The following is a 22,075-nucleotide window of genomic DNA, read 5'->3' on the forward strand; positions in this document are numbered from 1 at the left end:
CAGACATCGTCCAGTGCTCTCCAGGGACATCCACAGCTACACAGGGCTCTCACCAGCAATGGAACTCCCCTTGGACTCAGCCAGCTAAATGCTTTACTTTTGCCAAGTCATCTCCTAGAAAGGGGATGCACGTCTTGCCCTGACATCAGTAATACAGCCACACAGCCTTAGCAGCTAAAGGTGTGAAATATAGTTGAATGAAATATGCATTTTATGTAAAGAAGTCATTCAAGAGCATGAATGGGTGACTATATAAAAAAAAAAACCAAAACAACTCTGTTATTGTTGCCTTCTTAAAGTACACCAACATGCCCCTTATTTATTAAGGGCTATGGGGAAATATTTCTGAAGAAAAATCATCCATCAAAAGTAAAGCATACAGGAACAGTCTGGGAAATCTCAGTGCATGCTTGCCAGACAGACATGTTCCAAAGGCTTCCATAGAGCCACACAAAATGAGTAATGATATTACTCATTTGATACTACTCATTTAATTTTTTCCTAAAAGAATAGCTCCAAATTCCACTGAGAGTAATGGAAATCTTACCATGCATGTCAGCAGGCTTCGTGCAGGCTGAGCACTACATGCACTATTGATCTCCAGTTCCAGCAAGGGACTACCTATGGGGGTCAGCAACAGGAAGGTGAAAGAAGTGATGGAGGGCTCATTCATTTCCAATCCCTCCATCATTTCTTGCCCAGTTCCTCAAAGGGGTAAATATCAGATGTGCAGTCTTTGCTCCCTGCAGAACAGCTAGAGACCCTACACACTAGTCTTGTTCCCCTTGCTCAAATGGTGAAATAAGGTCTGTTGCAGCCAATGTACACTACACTGATGATACAACTAATTTCTTTTCTATCTTGTATATCAAGAGCTGCAAAAATATATCCTGAAGAACATGAAAACTGGGGGAAATAAATGTTTTTTCCATTGTCTTTATTTTTCATCTTAAATTTTAATAGAAATTGAGACTGCTTAAAAGCTTTACACATCAAGGCAACCTTTATAGACGTGGTGTGACTTCCAGCGAAAATAGGAGCATTTGTCATCTGAAGAAGCTTCCCACCCCCTCAAAAGGCCTCTTTTCACATTTCTGAGGAAATCAAACATTACAACAGAGACTTTCAAAACCTGTGTGAAAAATAAATGGTTAGCAACTTCAGCACATACATAATGATGGAGCTCCAGATATCTATAACTCAGGTTTGGACTGTTTTAATATAGCTACAATGAGTTGACAAAAGTATGTTGGAGATTTAAATGGTTTCTGAGGATTTCTATAGCAGGCAGGAAACAATCATGATATTCAAAAGGTGCTATTCTAAACAAACAAATTGCTCCACTGGAATTGTTAGTTCCCTGCAAATTCTCTAAAGAGTCTTTGAATATTAGTGTAGAACTATATTCACATTATTTAATAGATTTCAATATACAGTTGGAAGAATGCCTAATATATATGAATCATACCCACCTTTATTAGAAAGAAAGTAAAACAATCAAACATTCATTTCTTAGAGTGATTGCTCTGGAGCTGGGCTGATATTCAAACACTATAGGAATTTGCTACTGGTCTTCAAAATTAATAGCAAACATATATATATAATGGATTCAAATTCACAGAGTAAATATAGCAAGCAAAATGGTTTGTTTTCTTAGGTATACAATAATAGCATTGTATCAAATATTGTCAGACTCTGTGAATATGAACAGAATTGTATGATCATTGATTGTTTATATACCATGGCATTGTAGAGTTAATGTGAGTTACTCTTGCCTTGCTGTAGGGATATCTCTGGCACCACATGCCACATCCACTGTGAATATCCTGTAAACCGATCTCCCATAATGATCAGATACGTAATTTGATTACTATGTTATACAAAGGATCATTTCTCCTTAAAAATAATCTTAAAACACTTTGCAAGGTATTCCTGAAAAAAAACAGTCAGAGATTTTGCAGTCATCTTTCCATGCCTAACAGCAACATAAGATGTCATGCAACTGACTCCTAAGAAGATCCAAAGTAATTCATCATTTCCTTTGTGAAATTATGTTGTTGTTTTTTTAAATATACATCACATTTTCCATCACATGCAATTGTAAATTGGGTACATAAATTATTTGTGCAAAATTACTTATTACGGCTATACACATAATCAGGAAAATTTTGGAAACTGCTGCTTTTCAGAGGGTCATGCTTACAATCTCAGTAAACATGTAAGCAGTTTTCCTACCAAAAGGATCTACTAGTTAAACCATTTTTATTATATTCGTTGTCTATTTATGAAGTCTGCCTTAAATTGTGGAAGGCTGGTATTTTGTTTGTTTTGTAACAAGATGCACCAAGATCATATAATATGGACTGTGAAACGCATTTACTTTAAGAAATTTTGGGGGTCCTGAAATAGTTCGTGCACTTAATTATTCTTAACTAAAGAATTCAGAAAACCAAAATCTTACTTTTACCTTTAGCCAACCCCAAAACACCCACCTGGCTGGGATCCCTCTTTCAGTACTAAATTATAAGAACTTTATCCTCCCTCAGCACTAAAACTTAGTTTACTTAAGTGCCTCCTTGTCATACATCTGTGAACAGTGTAATAAAGAAACATTACAAAATTGGTAGGACTACTGATTTGTTGATTTGCTTTGGCTGTTTTTAAAAAAAAGTTTAACACCTTCACATCCAAAAAACAGTAATATTCGTACTTATTATTTGGAGTATACAAAATACTTGTCTTGTTGCTGAAATATCCCTGTAGCACTACAAGCAATTAACATTTATAACTACAAGTTTTGCTAAGATAAAAGAATATCAGGAATCTACTTCTTCAGAAATAATCATTCTAACAACTAGAGACCAAGTTCTGCCTTCCTGTACAGTCATGCAATCACATTTGTTAACTGTTGTGAGGGCAGAATTTAGCCCCAAAACACATCTTTTATCTAAATACATATATTTTCCTACAGAAAAAACAAGCTATATCTTATCACTGCTCTTCCCTTCTGAAGGGTAAATACTGATATTTGAAATACCTAAATTGTATTTACAGCTGTACAACACTGATGCCACATACTTGCAAAATATCTCTTGTACTCTATAAACATGGGGTAACTTGTACAATTGGCTTAAAAACTTGTCTTAAAATAAGGAACAGACAAGCTTAGACATTTTCTTTGTCAAATTCACACACAAAATACATGGTAATATGACACGCAACATCATTCCACCCTCCAGACGCCACCATCTCCACACAGTCCTCCTCATCATAAGCATTGTTGGGCTCCCCACTGCGCCATTTGTTGAAGGTTTGCATGGGCGATCTGTCAGAATAGACAAAATTTCCCTCTTTCTCTAGGTCGTTAATCCCTATGAAAACTCTGGTGAGCCCGGCTTGGTTGATGTACGAGGCAATCAGATTGTTGGCAGTCTCATCCTTGGGCATGCTCAGCGTCCCTCCTCTTCCATGGCAGTAGAGCTGGGCTTCCTTGTATCGTTTCTCTTCCTTCACCAGCAGATATATCTTATTATCTGTCTCACGCACACCAGCAACAGCTGCGGGGGAGGGCAGTGCTGAAAAGTGAGCACTCGCATTTCTATAAACCAACTTACTGTACACCCCAAAATAGTTTCACAAATCAGATGTGGAACGGTGATGCTCTCTACAAGCAATTACACCGGTAAAGTGAGGCAAAAAGAAAGGAAAATATTTATATGACATTAACCTACCATTTTTTATGAACTTTAGTTCTGTTGTCAGCTGGGCCACCTGGATATCCATCTCACCAATAGCCTTCCTTAGCTGGCTGCACTCACAGGGGATGCCTGTGAAGTAATACAGACACCCCAAAATCAAAAAGCTATCTAATTTCAATCATTCCAATAATTATCTAAACAATTTTATGAAAAGGTCCAGCCTGGAAGCCCTGGAGGGGGCTGTCTTGCAAATAACAGACAGAAACCTAGAGCCTTCACTACCCTGCACCATCATATGGTTCTTATGGGTGTGTGGGCCTATCCAGAACAGCTCAGTTCACTTCCCGTGAAGCTTCAGCCCTGCATGATCAGTATCAACCTAAACACAGACAGATATTCCCTGCAAAAAAAAATTGATTTTTTTTTAACTAAAATCATTTGTCAAAATTTCCCATTTTGAGTAAAATTATTCTCCTCAGTCTTCTCCAAAGAGCACTTTTTCCACAGCAAAAATCTACACAGCACATTGTTCACCTGTTCCTCACGAAGAACATAACACAGCAGATCCAAAAGGCTAATGTTCCAACCATATAATGCACATAATTACCTGCAAAATATAGTTCTGTACTTTTGAAAGTACTTCTTCCAATAAAATAAGACAATAGAAAACCATCTATTAACCCAAATTGATATTGGTTTGACAAGGATAATCTGAATGAGAATACTAAAAGGATAATTGTTACATCTATGAGCTCAAATCTCAAAACGAGGATCAATTAGAGTTTCCAGTTCTGTGTGTAATTATTCAAATCTGCATTTGACTACCCAATTACTCAGCTTAGGTGTCTAAATCAGTCTAAGCACAGGGTACTTACACTGCAAAGCTGTGCTTGATGACTATGTATATGGTACTCTGGCTCAAGAATTAAGAGTGACAAATTATGTTCTCATGAGTAAACTAATCAGTGCACGTCTAGTGCACCCTGTCAGGAAGGGATGAATTGGGTAAAATCCTAATCTGCCACTTTTGTAAGGCTTACAGTTCTTATGCCAGGCTTTCGCCTTTTTCTCTGGAACATCTGTATTCCTGGTAATGGCCTGCTCCTCTAACAATAATCCATGGAGGGGCAGGAGCTTTCAACCTGTTCTTTTGAGTTGGCTGGAAGCCAGATTGGGATATGCAGAGATGTCCCTTTGTACTGGTGATGAATGATACAGACGGTCCCACTTCAGTCCCCGCTAGTCTTCTGGAGTGATCACACCTCTGAGGAGCTCTGAGACATTGTTTCAACAAATACACTACAAGTCTTGCAATTACTGCAGCTTCAATAAATTTAAGTAATTTGAAAATATTACAGTGAAATATTACAGTGCCTATACAAATATTTAATCTTTCATTATTTCCCCCAGTATGTAAACAGACATGTATTTTTGGTGATGATGCATGCATCTTGTAAAATCCTTTGCATATACAAAAGGTGTCATGGATTACCTGGGTCACCATTAGGACCTGGTGGTCCTATGTCACCGTTATCTCCTTTTTCACCTAAAAACATGAAAAATAATATAAATTTAAGGCAGCTTTTCTGGTCAACAGTTCATTTAGCACTTATTTTTTCTCTAGCATTCAAATATAGAAAGTAGAAATATACCCAAATAAAAATAAAGATTTTTCTGTTCTAGTTTTTCCACAACAAAGGCCAGCGAAAGCTATGAAACTTGGAACACAAAGAATATATACCAATATCCATTTTTTGACATTCATGAACTTCACAGCACCAATAAATTCAGATGCCCAGAAAAGGTCTGAATATGCTACGCTGATGCACAGATTCATAATCTAGATGCTTAAGTAAACATTGGTCCAAATGACTTAAAGTCACATAGGAAGACTATGGGGTAGGCAAGATTAGAATTCAAGTCTTCTGGCTCTTAAAAGTCTGACAACATACAGTGCATCTTCCCATCTGCTTCTCTTAACTGTCCACACTCGTGTGATGATGCACAAAGTTCTTTATTTAGCCTTAAAGCAGGATTTTCACCCTGCTTTAAGGCTAAATATACTGCTGTCAGAGCGAAAGGTACCTGGCTGAGAGATCTCAGTCACCTGGTTGACTACAGTGTGAGAAGCTCTGAGACTTGTTAACCATTTTTCAAGACCCTAAACTTTTCTCAAACATAAATGATCACAGATTTTTCATCTAAAACACAAATAGGGAAACAATTGAACTAAGCATACCTTTCGAACCAATAGGACCAATTTTTCCATGCCGTCCCATGCTGCCTTTCTGTCCTTTGTCCCCCATTTCTCCTACACATAACAGAAAGACAAAAGACACAAGGTAGCAACGTAGTCTGATTCATTCAGATTCTAGCATGCCTGTAATATCAGTTTTTACAATGAGCAAAACGACACTATATGCCCCATATTCATTGAGCTTCAGAAGTCCAGCTCACTCCTTGTGAAGAACTTAACACATAACAACCTAGACAGTGATTTAATCTTTGCAAAGCAATTGACATTAATGAGGCATGCAGGTGCAAATGAGAATGGATCTTTGCTGAGAGTCACTGGAAAAGCTTTTGCAAACTTCTCTCAGGTGATCATTCCAGAATCATACTAAAAATGAGAGGGGGTTGCATTCAAACATGGATCAGTGGATTAAAACTATCATGGAGATGAGAAGACCTAAAGGATCCAAGCACAACTGACAATTTCATCTAATACAATAGCTCCACTGTAGCTGAGGGTTGAATTTAGTCTTAATGACTTATTTAAACAATATAAACACCATGGAGGCAGTCACATTCTCATTATTTGCTCTTGCACTTGAAGATTACATTAATGAAAAATGAAAATTAATGGAAATCTTACATAGACAAATAGACACAAACACATGCATATGTTCATACAAAGTCTGACTCAAACCAGCAATGTTGAATGTTATTAATTTTAAAGACAGTTTTACAGAATATTTCAAACTGCAGTTGTAGCAAAGGAACCACTAAAAAATCATTTTCCTCAGCTGTGTTTTTACAAATAAAAGGTAACTATCAACCTCTTAAGGTCAAATGAAATTGTCAACAAATCTGCATGAACCAGCCATCGACACCTATCTGTGTCCACCAGGCATACCCAGAAATCTAATGTAAGACAGCTTGATTCACTTACTTTGTCTGACTTTGACCTCTTTTCTATTAGTTGTACTTTTCTGTGTGATATAAAGTGAATATTAGAATGGCTTCAGGAGAAACAGAATTTGCACTGGAACAAGCAGTTCCTTTGCCATCACTGTCTTCACAAACCAAACTGAAGCACTGTTACTAATAAAATGTGTGCCACAGTCCAAGTATTGATGTCATTGATCTGAGCTCCTGCAGAGCTCAAATAATTAAACAGATAAAAATGTCTGTTACGTCATACATTTTTTTCTGGATGACATTTCTCAAACATTATGAAAAATAATTATCTTAATGGTGTGAATCTGAGAGAAGAACTTTAGCCTGTAATAGCAAAGCCTTATTCAACCCCATGTCTACAGAACTCATCTACAAGTTTAGGGGATCAGCAGTTGAAATTAATAAGTAGTAGTCACCCAATAAAGTAAATACAGCAGGCTTACACATGACTGAAGGTTTTGGCTTAAACCAAGCCGTTTATAGTCAATAAACTCTATGTAGTCTAAGTTGGTCAGATTATTATTTCTAAATGCTACTTTGGTTCTGGCACTGGTTTAGAGAGGATTCCCTGGTTTGTTTTAGGTAGACTTTGAGACCTATGAAATAAGACCTGTCATTTTGTTACACTCACTATGTAGTGACTGTGGCAGTTTGCCTGATGCTGCAGTTCCTACGGCCCAAGAAGCTTCAAGAAATAATAGAGCATCTGAGTGTACATTGGTGATACCCTTTCCTGGGTGCAACACCTGAGCAAATCAATGCTCTGCCATCAGATTTCAACCTCATATATATAGCTTCACTTTCAGAACAGATTCATGGCTTGCCTTAAAGATGCAATCTGTTGGGCTATGCAGGTTATAAAGGTACTGATGCTACCATTTTTTCCATATTTATCCAATATAGATAGTATATTGAGAGGATATTTCCTTGAAAATCTCTAAAGTATCAGCTTGCAATGAGTTTATCAAGTTGCTCTGAAAGTGACCTTTCTTGATTTGGATATTTATGAACTGGGATTACCATAACAGATCATCAGATGTTTGAATGCTTTCTCTTTTCAGGCTGCTACATCTGAAATTAAATAAACACAAAGACCTAATGCATAAATAAAATACAATATATAAAATTATTTCACTTTCCTTCTCATCAATACTGACCAGAAAACGAACTACTTCACAGTAATAGCTAGTAAAAGCTACGTGACCTGCTCAGAAGTGAAAGTGTGTTATCTCAAACAACGAAGACATACATTAAGTCTCCTGTGCTCATTAAAAGAACTGTTTGGATTTGGTTTTCTCTTATAGTGACTAACCCTTGCTTCTACTCCAGGGGCTTGCTTATTCTGCTTCTTCTGCAGAATAAATCACAAGGTTTCAAGAGAGACCCATCTGCCTTGAGGGTTTCAAAAGTTTTAATACCTTTTGTACAGTCCTTTTTAGTGTCTCTATGATTGCCAAAAACGCTGTCTAAAGAGTCTTAATGAAATCAGGAAGTGAGAGCTGGAAAGAAATGAGGACAATGAAAGAAATTAAGTCTCCATAGACCAAAAGTAGGAAATCTAACTGAAAGTTTGAATGGAGAATATGAAGCAAGCCATCTGTCATCTCTCAGATGAAGGTCGTATACGCTGGAACCAATTATAGAAGACTTAAAGGATTTTGGACGGAACTGAAGAGAGACAAATTCTAAATTATCTTCTTGGTGGCCTTTTCAGGCCCACAAACAAGAGAAGAAATAAAACACCAGAGATGAATGGTGGACCACGCAACCAGTGAAAAAATGAGGGCTTTGCCTCTGTGCAACACTATAGATGGTGGCTTCGTATACATTATGGCCAATCTCTTCAAATGGGATTAATTGGAACAGATAAGAAGGTGTAAAACTACTTAAAAAAACCCAAAGGTGTCAAAAAGACAAATTCAGCAGAAACACAAATTCACCCTGTCACAGACAAATTGAACTGAGTCATGTCAAACAGAAGAGAGCAGCAGTTTACTTTCCAAACTTAAAGATTTGAAGACAAATCAGATTATAAAAATTCCTCATGATTTGACATACTGGACATCATGGACACCTACCTAACAATGAAAGTAGAAGTGCATCAAACCAGACCAAAAGCCTCTTGACACTAGTGCCATCCTTGACAGCAATCTGCTAAGGATACTTAGAAAAAGAATGTAAGATATAGAGCAAGATTACACTGTCTTTCCCTCAATGTATCTCCTTAGTCCTGCAACAGTCAGTATTCCCAATGCAAATATTTAGCCTGACTTGAATGAGAATAGTATTTTTAAAGGATATAATGATGTTATGGTATGGTAGTAACCTACATTCAGGACACTTAATTTTTAAATTTTTAAAAGTATTGGCAACCGGAAATTAGAAAATTTGGAATACACCAATAGACTACGGTACTGCTTTACACTAAATAATCTGAATTATCCACACCACTGAAAGTTGGTGAGTGGCTAGCAAACAGTGGTTACAACACAGTTACATCTTATATGAACAAACAGTGGATAATCCCAGGTGGCATTTTATGTAGTTGGGGCAAATTAATTTCACCCAGTATTTGCCACCTGGAAGTTAGGTTTTTAGTCTATTTATCTAAATTCCCTTGGTAGGCAATGGAGAAATAAACATCTCTCAGCAGTGATCCATCCCACTCATGTTAGACAGGTATCTTAATGACAAAGTGAAACTTTAAAAGCCTTGCATAACAAACAGGGGGAAAAAAAGAGGAAACTATTGTCAATCCATACAGACTAGAAATCAGAAAGGCTAGAAAATTTGCAAAGGAAACTAAAGATAGCAAGAAAAAATCCAAACTAGAAGGCAGCAGAAAAGTTTAAAGTACACTCAAAACAAAAGAAATGGAAATAGTATGGCCCATTCCTGAATGGGCAAGCTTATATAAAGATGCACATAAACACAAATAACTGCCCTTATGAAACACATATATTGCCAGAATTACATTAACAACATAATACCAAGCTTGTTCAGACCAGTGGTCCCTCTAGCCCAAGACTTTGAGTCCCACAGTGGCAGCAGAAGGTGTGATACAGGAAGATCACACAACCCCAGCCACTATCTGCAGTCCATTGCAGATGGAGTTGATGAATCAGTCCCCCAGCAGTTCCAGCGAGTGCCTTATAGTTCAGGTATGATGGGATCTGGTGCTTCTGTAACCTCGACCATATACTCTTCAGACTACTCTGTACAGATGCAAGTCTCAACCTGTCCAGTTTTTCCTTATGAGGCAGCTCCTCCATCTTCATCACATTTCTGGTTCTCCTCTCTGACCTCTCATGTCCTTCTTGAGAGACAGAGGCCAGAACCACACTCATTACTTGAGACAGTGCATGTCAGGCTTTTATGCAGCAAAAATGAGTTTCCCATTTTGTCCTTGGTATCTTTTCTGATGATGGGCAGTGTTTTGTTGTCTTTGTGGCTGCTGCTAATGACTTCAGAGCAGTTCTTGAGTTTTAAGTGACAGTTCTAGTTTTTGGCATTGTGTATGTACGGATTAAATTATGCATTTCTAATGTCCCTAGGCAATATATTTATTTACACTGAAGGCCATCTGCCATCTTTTTTCCACTCAGTTTAGCATGGATTTTCTCAAAATCCTGTTGAGTTCAGGTGGAACTGAAAGACAGTTCTGAATCAGATACCCACAACTGTCAATGTCAGGACTTTTATATGGAATCCTGCCTGCAGTACTCCTTAGCGAGCAATAAATTCATGTAAAAGTTGACTCAGAAATGTAAAGGATTGATTGATTACATATTAATGAGCAATCAGTAATACTAAAATATAAATTAAGATATTATTACCTCTCTTTAGAACTTGATTATACAAATGACTGAGCACTCTGGCTCCAATCCAGTTAAATTAATGAGTCTTCTCTCCTGCTTGAGAGGCTATGCTTGTACTAGTAAACTAAATGCCTGGGACTGTTCCCTGGCAGTGGGAACCAGGTGGCCAAGAATGGTACATTCCACAATATTAAATTGTCTTACTCCTCAAGCCAGGATAATGACTTGCAAGCTGCTCATTGTGTTAGCTCCCAGAACGTACCCAAGAATTGCCTGGGAAAGTGTTAGCTGGCAAAGGCCAAAATCACTGTGCTAACACTGCAAAAGTAGAGACAGTTGAGTTCCACGCAAGCCTAAGAATAGTGTGTGGCTCTACTTCACATACCATTATAATTAAGTAGAAACGAAGTACAAAGTATAAAGGCTGAAATTAAAATGCTAAAATAATTTATTTTCAAATGGTTATGGCTCTAAGAAAATTAAAATGTCCTGAAGAATACATTTTTAATGTGCTGTTCCTTTGATTATGCATTTCAACAGTAAATTCACCCTCTCCTCCTTCTTTTGATTGCCATAAGCAGAATCCATGCTACTCTGGGAATATTCACAGTATTGTATTGTTATTGAAATATATGTGTGGAATTTGTATACATGGGAGTTATGGCCTCACAGATTGGATCATGACTCAGTTAACTGAGTTCACTCCCAACATGTGAGTGTGCAGTACAGCAATCAGTGCAAGCAGAGAAGTTACATCTATTAACTTCACACCCCAAAACTTGCACTGCAGTACATGCTACTTTCATCTGCATCAGCCATTGTACTTGATACAGTGCTCTGTTCTTTACATAAGGCCAACACAGTTTCATATTCTGCTGACATGCTATGCATCATAATTGACCTATACAATTAATTAAAAGCAATGAGGAAAGTAAGTGGAATTTAACCTTAATCAGTGCCCAAAGACATCAGGATGTCTGATGTCACCCTGAAACATCAGGACACTCAGAACCAGATTTATTTCAGGTAAGCACCATAAAGTTTTAAGGTTTGTCAGTTTCTGAACTACCCAAATCTGGAAATATCATGAGGAAAGGATACGATAAAAACATTTGCAGCACTTTCTAATCTTGAGGTGTTCATTTCAGATCAAATATACCATAAAAAAACCATTTCTTTTGTAAGTTATTTGTTCACTGATTATTATATACCTAAGGAGTTCAAAGAAACTAAGCACATTTTCTTGAGAAATGAAACAAAGGGGAAAGGAAGAAAAAAAAAAAAGATTACTGTGATTCTGATCATGTAAATTAACACCAAAAGTAGAAAACCCTAAAAATGTTGCAAAAGAATTAGTTTCTCCCTCACGTAAACCATCACTTACTCAAATAGCAGAAAAATACAATAAAATTTAGCAGTTTACATCAACAGAAGGAGCCAAATATCAGCCCAAGAAGACAACAATTATCAAGCTTCAATAGAAACACCAGGAGTCAAACACATGTTAACACTGTGACTGCAGTTTAACAGGCTACTGCACAGAAACAGGGCTGCTGTGATCATCCATGTGTGCTCTTAGAAAGGGGCAAATGCAAAATGAGGGAGCAATGTTATCCATCTTTCATTATCCACTAAGCTATGTGTTAAGGACCTGAATCACAGGTCTAAGCTTCACACCAACTGAGATTTTAAAATACTTGGCCAGCACTTTAAAGGACATTAGTGGTATATGGCCATCAAGAGATCAAAAACAAAGCAAAAAAGCAAAGTCAACAGCAGGTCATGAGTGGATACTACATAATCTGTCCAGGAAAAAGGTGATGAACTGATTATTTCTGAGAACAACATTGTGAACAAATTATCAAACTCCAAATAATGCACAGTTCTTACTCCTCCATAAATAAGATGAACAACCAAATATGCAAAAGATGTCAGTGTGTTGGATAGTTCAGTGTTAGCAGCTCACATGATTTTTCCCAATAATATTGTTATATTTTATTTTTGCCTCAAAGTTCCAGCTTCTGGATAACAAATGGGAAAACCCTTGGACTGCTGGAAGAGAATATACAGTTGAGTCACTTTCATTCAGCTTGAGAGTCTAGAAAAGTATTTATGCATGAGCTTAACTTGAGGTCTGGGCACTACACATTGTCTGTGGAGGTTAACCAGAAACTGAAAGGTCAGGAGACTGAAAGATTTTTCTAGGTCAAGGCTGGATATCTGTCTGTGTCCCTTCCATATGGTAGAAATTACACCTGTGAAGTCTGTTTGCTTATCCGGTCAATGCTGGGACACTCAGAAAATACACTGAATAGAGTACTGTGATGAAATCTGGCACCATATAGTCCAAATTGTTTTTAAGGTAACAATTTATTTTTCTTTTAAGAAGCATTTGTGGAAAGGAGTCAATGAAGATAAATATCTACAGAATGTACATCATTAATGAAAAGATTATTTAATTACAATTCATTTTAAACCAGAACTTGTTTGTAGAAATTTCTTACTATGCTAAAATAAAGCTGTTTACCAAATACTTCAAGAACATACATGCATCAAGTCAAATCTGGATGCACAAAGGCAAGCAGAAAAAATATGTTGCTGCAGAAGCAGTAAGAAATTTTGCCTGTGTTTAATCTGAAAGCGCTGCCTGGAAAAATACCGATATAGTATGCATTCATATTCAATTTTCTTTCATCTCTTTTCTGTTTCAAGTATGTTTTCTTGCAGTGAATTTTCACTTCAGCGTTTCTTCTTTCAGTCTCATCAGAGTTTTGGACTTTTGGAGGTATGGAAAACTGGAAAATTACCGTTATTATTAATTAAGCATTCCTTATGAAAATGATTTTCCAAATAAATGCAATTTTGCAGTATAAAATATATAAATGAAATGTTACATCATGGATTGGCCTGACTGAAAAAGAGTACTTCCACTTCTCAGATGTTCCAAAACATTTTGAATTGATTTGACAAAATGCCAAGCTAGAGAAACATGCCTGACAGTGCAATGGGAGAGGCTTTCAAGCTCCCCGTGAGAAAGCAGTATGACCAAGTGCCCACCTCAAACACTTGTAGAAAAGTGATCACAGCTTGAGAAACGAACAGGAGGAACTAAGAGTCCATTTAATGACATCAATCACCCAGGTATGATGGGACAGCCAGAACAACAGGAGTGCTGCAGTGGACGGATATTGGCTCTTTATGAAGGACAGGCAGAAAGACAAGGCAAGGGTTATGCTCTGCACAGTGGGCACCTCGAATGCATAGAGCTTTGTTTCCTAACAGGCAACTGGTCTGCATCTAACAGCATCTTCTGGGAGAGCAGCACCAGAAGGAGCAATCAATCCAGAAAGTTCATCCGGGACAATTATCTAATGCAGGTAACTGGGTTTGCAGCTAGAGATGGTAGTCTCCTAGACCTCTTATTCACATACCCTCTGGCTGTGGATGTGACAGTGAACAGCAGCCTTGGCTGCAGTGACCATGACCGCCTTCATGAGATGACAGCTTTCAAGATTCTGAGGTAAGTGAGGAAGGCAAGCAGCAGGATAAAAGCCCTAGACTTCTGGACTTTTGACTTGTTCTGGGAGCTTGTAGGCAGGATCCTACTGGAGGCTACTATGAAGTGCAAAGGGGCCCAGAAAGATCTTCTCAGTCTTAAGGAACAATTACCTTAAAGCATAAGAACTATCTATTGCAATGTGCAGGAAAATGAGCAGATATGGCAGACAGCCAGCTTGGCTGAACAGGGAACTGCTGGCTGAGACCAAATGCAGAAAGGAAGCATGCATGACATGGATACTGGGACAGGCTACTGAAGAGTACTACAGAAATACTCCCCAGGCATGCAGGGCTGAAGAGAGGAAGGCCAAAGTTCAGCTGGAGTTGAACTCAGTTATGTGTATGAAGGACAACAAGAAAGACAATACAGGTAAGTCAGCAGTAAAACAGAGACTGATGGGGGCTCTGATCAGGAGGAAGGCAACCTAGTGACAAAGGACACAGGAAACGCTAAGGTACTTAGTGCTTTCTTTGCCTTGGTCGCTACTGGCAAGGTCTGCCCTCTGGCCTCCCAGTTCTTCATGTTAGCAAAGATTTGGGGAGGACATGTGTCCTGCTACTAATGGTAGTAGATGACTGAGTTAGGGACTACTTCACGTGCATGTACACAGGCCCATGGCACCGGCCAGAAGGCATTCAAGGGTGCTGAGAGCGCTAGCTGATGCTGTTACAAGGCTGACAAAGTCTAATAATTAGCTGATAATGACTGCCATTCCTCAGGAACCAGTCCTTCATCAGTGACAGGAAGGAAGAAGTGGAAGGATCCTCTGTGAGTCTGCAAGAAACCCCAAGCTGGCAGGAGTGGTTGGTGCACTGGAGGGCAGCACTGCCAGTCACGAGGAGCTCGACAAAGCTGCAGAAATGTGTTCACAGGAATATCATGAGTTCAGCCAGACACTACGTTCCTCACCTGCAACACATTGATGAAGGCTGGCCAATGGCTGGCTAAAAAACTCCTTTACATAAAAGGACTGAGAGATTTTTGGGCCCTCATACAAGAGCAGCAAACGAGTCCAGCTGGGAAAGATGGTTTTATTTAGCTTAGAGTACGGAAAGGTAAGGGGGGACCTAATTGCAGTCTTCCCCTACCTACAAGTGGTTTGTAGAGAAGATGCAGTCTTCTCTTATTAGAGACACACATCAAAAGGACAAGAGGTAACAATCACAAGTTACAACAAGAAAAATTTCAGTTGGCCCTAAGGAAAAGGTCTTTCATGATGACACCGGTGAACAGACCGATCAAAAAGGATGTGGAATCTCCATCCTTAGAGATTTTAAAAGTCTGCTGGACAAGACCCTAAGCAATCTGATCTAAATTTGAAGTCTGACCTGTTTCAAGCAGGAGATTGGACTAGATGAGCTCCTTATGACCTTTTAACCTAAATTATTCTGTTATACTTTAACTTCTCTTCATGCTGCATTACCTTGCAAGAGTTGAAATTTCAGTTTCCAGTATTTTTTATGAGTTGTCCTTGAAGGGTACATCTCCATAAGGGAAATACACTGACTGAAAACATGCACCCCTCATGGGAGTTATAAATTTTTCAGTGCATTGTAGGGGGAAGAGCTCTAGCTATGGATTTTGGTCCCAGGGAAAACTGCAGGTATCAGACTCCCGTAATTGCCCAAAAGAACTACATAACAGATCATGCATCATCATAAGGAAGTATAAATTACCACTGTGATTGCTTTGAAAGGAAGCTTGTAAATTCAGTTCAGTAAAACTAGCTCCATCGTTCTGATGACAGGAATGTCAAATGTTTAATTTCAATATTGAAATAAAAGGGATTGACTACTCCTAATGTGAATTTTTCAGAATGTGCATCTCCTGAAAAACTTATGAAGGTCAAATTTCCTCCTTGCTTCAGGAGAAAAACAAATGTGAAAAGGCAGAATTTCCTGCAGGACAGAAATGCCACGTTCCTCTCAGCTGTGTAACTGAATACTGTTGAGCACCGTTCCTCTCAAGAGCTCCAAATATTTTTGAACTACAATGAAAACAGCGTTACCACCATCTTTCCATAAATATCACTGAACTGTGATCCAAAAAATGTGGAATCACTCATGGCCATCTCTGCCTGTAATGGCTTACTGCCTTCCCTCAATGGTTTTAATTAAGGTATTATGAGTGTTCACATTTACAAACAAAAGAAAACAATAAAATTGAGCCTCATTATTTCTTCCCTCTGATCTACTATGAGATTTTTCATTTGCAGAAGGCAAATTATGAAGAAGACATTATGATGCCTTTCTTCACAAAGATGTTTCTAAAAAATCAAGAATTTTTTTTTTCCAAAATGAATCTTTCTGACCAGAAAGTAATAGTTAGTCTACAAATGAGTGCATACAGTTGTACTGGTTTTGGCTAGGATAGAGTTCATTTTCTTCATAGTAGCTAGTGTGGGGCTATGTTTTGGATTTGTGCTGGAAACAGTGCTGATAATATCCAGGGATGTTTTAGCTATTGCTGATCAGTGCTTACACAGCACCAAGGCCTTTTCTGCTTCTCACACCACCCCACCAGTGAGTGGGCTGAGGGTGCACAAGAAGATGGGAGGGGACACAGCCGGGACAACTGACCAAAGAGATACTTCGTATCATATGATGTCACACATCATATAAAGCTGGGGAAGAAGGAGGAAGGAGGGGACATTCGGAGTTATGGTGTTTGTCTTCCCAAGTCACCGTTACACATGATGGAGCCCTGCTTTCCTGGAGACGGCTGAACACCTGCCTGCCAATGGGAAGTGGTGAATGAACTCCTTGTTTTGCTTTCCTCGCATGTGCGGCTTTTGCTTTACCTATTAAACTGCCTTTGTCTCAACCCAAGAGTTTTCTCACTTTTACCTTTCTGATTCTTTTCCCCATCCCGCCCCAGGGGGGAGTGAGCAAGTGGCTGGGTGGGGCTGAGCTGCCTACTGGGGTTAAAACACAACAACAGTACACAGAAATGCCCAAGTCACCCAGCAAAGGGAGAGAGGATCCCGTCGTCATGGTCTCACAAGAAAAGGCAGCATTTGGTCAGGAATGACTTTCAAAACATCTTTAACAGTTACCTTTTTCTCCTGGAGGCCCAACTCTGCCTGGACGACCTGGAGCACCTTTCTCCCCCTTTTCTCCAGCCTCCCCTGTTGATACAAAAGGAAACAAAAAGAAGAATCATATTAAACCAGGACTATTTTCTGTTGGTGGCAGTGACAAGAGTGCCATTCTCCCCAGTGAAAATAAAAACCTACTATAACAAGAGGGGAAAAAAATAAAAGCAGATGCAATCTGACTTAACAGCTATACTTGATGCACCAAGAACAGTTTCCTGTAACTGGTGTAGACACTGACAAAACCAAAGTCAGTACATTATTGAAGTCTTATACAATGGGTCTAGTTTTGTGGATGTTACTCATATCATCAACCTCCAAAAAGCCCAACAGCACAACTGACTTAAGCAGAAACTTCAGAATTAGGCCCCAATTTAGCACATAAACTTCTGTGTCTGTGTTCACCAAACACTTTCTGAGTATCTGCTAAGGACATGCTTAAGTCTCAAGTGAAAATGGCTTAACTATAAACTCAAATTTAAAAAAAAAAAAAGTTTATGCCACTTACGGAAGTCTATAGGAAGGCATTGCTACATCTGTCATTTAGAGAATAATTTTTAAGCATGAAAGAGTATCTCCTAATCAATATTCTCAGTTATATACTGTGCCTTTTAATCTCTATGGTACGAACCACTTTGCATTGTACTTACTTGCACATAGCTCACAGCACATTATTATATTCAGCATATTTACACATCAGTTTCTGTAAATGTTTGCCTCACTGGTGCACTTCATTGGAAATCAGGGAATACTTAGCTTGTTTCATCCCCTACTATTGTACTACTATTGTAGTTTGCCACTGACATAAAATTAAAATCTCTTAAACAAATAGAAGTTTAAAGAATTATTTACATAGCCACCTTTACAAAAAAGATTTATATGAAGGAAAAGAAAGTTCTATGGCTTCCACAGAAAAGAAAATGCCAGGATCTAAAAGCCAGACCTAGCATAGTACACCTGATGCCCCAGCAGTGTATTTCTATAGAGGAGAGTGAGCATTAGCTGCTCTCCAGGAAGATTAAGGGAGCACCACATCAGGAAAGTCAACAGTTATCATGCACCCCCTCAAGCTCTGCTCTCTGGCGTAGCTGGCAGTGGTGGTTCAGAGAGGGACCATAGAGATGACATGTGAAAACAAGCCACAACATGGCACGTTTCAAATATGCAGCCTCCAGGTCTCTCTCTCCTCATTGTAGACATAGGTGGCTGTGAGCCGAACTCAGTTCTCCATCTGTTATATTTTCCTTCTTCAGGCTGCCAGCAGGCTTCAGACCATCTTCCCTGACTTCAGACATGCAAAAATAGGCCATTCTCTGACCTTAATGAGGACAAACTTCACATAATCCCCAGTGAATAATATTGTTAGTATGAAACAGGCTATTATTTGGCACATTTGGGAACGTCACTTTTTTTATTATCAAGTAACCAATAGGCTTTGTATGATTGCCTTTCCTCCCTCAGGGCTGGTTATGAGTTCTTTGCTTCCCAAAGATAAATCCTGACAATGGCTTTTCCCTGCTCTCTGGAGGCTGAGAGCAGGCTATTACAGCCTATTGCTTTACACATTCTTCAGAGTGAAAGCTGTGCATTAGGGATCAATAAAATAGATCACTCTTGCTTCAGGCCATTACACACACCTGCATTTATTCCTATAATAAGATGACACTGCATTCCTTAGTGTGGGTGTTTAAGAAACTTTCCCTGGGAGGAGATTACCCCATTACAGGTCCAACTACAGACCACTCTGCATTTTTTGTTATCATCTGTTTTAAGCAGCAAGACCTTGACGAAGAGGGACTGATCAGTGGTCTAGTTCAGCTTTGCCATGTTTAAGTCCCTATTATTGCTGCATGTACTGTGCAAGCTGACGAAGCAAAGTCTGTGCAGGTGTCATGGTCAACAAAACAGTTTTCTCTCAAGGAATTTCAATCAATTTAACTTATCACCAATTAACACCAACTTTTAACTTTTGATTCCTTAAATTAGGAAAAAAAACAAACAAATTTAACTTAGAGAAAGACACCTCTGCATCCCTCTTCCAGTCTCCTGCCCCTGTGCCACACATTACACCTAGTCACTTCAGAGCAGGAGGTTGGGATCAGTGCTTTTCCGTCCCTACCCAGTTGCTTCGGCATGGCCTCCTCTGCCAGCCACAGTCCCTTTGCAGTTGTACCTCCTGCTCAATCTCCTCTCCATCCCTTCCCAGATGCCTCCTGGCTCCAACCCTACTGCATGAAATAATACCTTCTTCCTCAGCGCAAGGCAGCTCTTGCCCACACAGCTGAGACAGGGCGAGATGGCCCACAGTGCTCCACAGTGTTGTGATCCTCCACACCCCCAAAAGAAATTTAGCCCTTGTACCAAACAGAGCAGCAGCAGAATCACAGGTATCAGGCACAATCCTAACACTACTACAAACTGCTTCTCTTGTCACCTCCAAGAGAGATCTTTCATAACTCAAATGATATATCTTACCATTGTTATCAATTTGCCTCCTTTTGTGAATTCTTTGGGACAGGATTTGTCTCTGATTATGTTTGCATCCTGCCTACCTTGAGCTGTACCATCTACTGTAATGAAAATAGCACACCAAATATTAACTATGTGAGCTATTAAGCATTCCTTGGCTGGTGATAACTTTCTTCCATTACTCATATTCCCTCTGTGAGTAGACGCATCAAGTGTGGGCGTAAAAAAATTGCGTTTATTTTATTTATGTAGCATCAACTTTTTTATGTATTGTATGCCATTGAGACTATTAAGTCAATTCCTGCTTTAGATTCTAGAAAGGAGACAAAAAAAAGTGGCAAACCAAGAATTTAAGCTTTGAAGGATTGTTCCATGTTGTTTTTTTCTTCACAATAGTAGTAACTTCAATCTCATAGGCCTATCAAAAGGAATTGGGCTTTAGGAAGAATATGAGTGAGTAATGCAGTGAGGCTTCATCATCCATCCCTTTTTCACACACAACACACTTTTCCCATTATTAATATTGTCAGCTTTCTAAAACACGGATCAGTCTGCTGTCTGGATTCTCAGAGCCACAGCATTTTTCCCTTCTGCATTTCATCTTACTCCTTTATACTGTTGAGGTTATAAAAAAATAAAAAAAATAAAAAAAAAAAATCAGTCCCTAAGACCTAAGCTGCTGACCTTAAACTCATTTATGCCTTTTTCTATTCTTGGTGTCTTTACTGGCTTTCTTCATCTTCCATTTCCACCTCCGTTTTCATCTCATCCCCCTTCCGATTCCCCCTTTTATTCCATGGGGTCCTAATTGGCTTTGTGTCATTTTCTTATTTCTTTTTTTTTTTTAGTTTCCAGTCTCTCCACTCAGTCTCATTCTTTGTGCCCTTATTTTCTCTTTTCCCTTTATCTCTTCTTGTTCTTCTAAAATTTCTCCATTACGCTCCCCCACTTTTGGATACTTTTTCCTAGTGTCTTCTTCCTTCACCACCCTATTTGGGCTCCACTTTCTGCACCACCTCTTAGGCTTAACCCTCTCTTCCCTTTCACACACTCCATGGTCTCCCTTATTTCTTCCACTTCTTCCCTGTACCTATTTTTCCCAAATCCCAACAGGCTTGTGCCCAGAAGCAGTGCAGGGCTCTGTTCCTCCATCACTGGAGATGTTGCTGGCAGCCCAGCAGAGGAGGAGATGGGGCAGATCTAAAAGCTGCAGTGAGCAAATCCCACTGCGTGGGAGCTGAAATTTGGGCACGCAGCCACATAAATGCTCAGTTTAAAGGAAGCCTTGGCCACTGAAATGGGTTGGAGCTGTGCCAGTGGGGGACAGCAGTATCTCATTACCAATTCTCTGAGCCAGTCCCCCTGACAGCATAGCTGGAGCATTGATAGCTTTTTAGGGATTTCACATTAACTAGGGCTGTATCAGGCCATTTTGTGCTTCACTGAATTTGTACATCAATCTCTCTCACTTTTGCAAGGCTTATATCTCATGAAGCACAGTGAAATCATTAACACATGATGGTTTTCAGGCTTCTCTGTTGTTTCCTGGCTCAGGATTGCCTTCTGACAAAGGGCCAGGGTCCTGCAATATTTATATGTTTTTAAAAACTCTGGTGCATATAATAATAATAATAATAACAGTCATCACGTAAAAATGGTAATCACAGATGTTAATTTTGACTGATTACACAAATAAGGAAACTAAGGCAAAGAAGTTACAAAACTTGTCAAAGCCTGTCAACTTCTTTGAAATGAAAAATCATGCCAAAGCTCCAGTTCCCAGTGCTGACCCTTTGACTGATCTTCCGTGTAACTTTGGACAACATACATTTGACTTGATTGTGTTCTTCTCTGTAAGTCATATCATCAGCAGTATCTTATGCCTATTTCACAGCAAATATATCAAACAAATGAAACAAATGAAACAACTCAAACCTCAGTCAAACCTCAGAAGACCCGGATATAGTGTTGTTCTTTCTAACTAGAACATCTGCAGAAGGTGTAAATATTATTAAGGCTTCAAAGGCTACATACTGAAGTAAAACCAAAAAAATACAGATTTTGGTTCAGATCAGGCATCCAAATCTGCATCTATAGCAATAATAAAAAAACAGGAGAGCTTTATTCGTCCTGAAGCCAATTGGCCAAGCACTACCCACATCACTACAGAACAATTCTCTTGCTTCCAGCACAGGGCAGCCACATCCAAACTGGGCAATGTCTGGAGAGGGCAATTTACACCACAGCCAAATCTGCG

The 22,075-nt window shown here is 39.0% G+C and overlaps 1 protein-coding gene across 2 annotated transcripts in view; it reads right to left on the bottom strand.

The window, feature by feature from the left end:
• Positions 1–920: 920 nt before the first annotated feature.
• The window catches only part of COLEC11 (collectin subfamily member 11), a 39,584-nt gene continuing 18,429 nt past the window's right edge, over positions 921–22,075 (bottom strand). Inside the window, exons 3-7 of one of the 2 annotated variants that reach the window (XM_074864708.1) lie at positions 17,311–17,382; positions 5,938–6,009; positions 5,191–5,244; positions 3,732–3,827; positions 921–3,557 (exon numbers count right to left, since the gene is read on the bottom strand). In XM_074864708.1, coding sequence (XP_074720809.1) covers positions 3,166–3,557; positions 3,732–3,827; positions 5,191–5,244; positions 5,938–6,009; positions 17,311–17,382 — 686 coding nt within the window. In that variant the 3' untranslated portion in view covers positions 921–3,165. Of the gene's footprint in view, positions 3,576–3,731; positions 3,828–5,190; positions 5,245–5,937; positions 6,010–17,310; positions 17,383–22,075 lie in introns of both variants that reach the window. The other variant, XM_074864707.1, reaches the window with a different exon arrangement.

The sequence above is a fragment of the Strix uralensis genome, chromosome 3 (genome assembly GCF_047716275.1).
Source record: "Strix uralensis isolate ZFMK-TIS-50842 chromosome 3, bStrUra1, whole genome shotgun sequence".
Lineage (NCBI taxonomy): Eukaryota > Metazoa > Chordata > Aves > Strigiformes > Strigidae > Strix > Strix uralensis.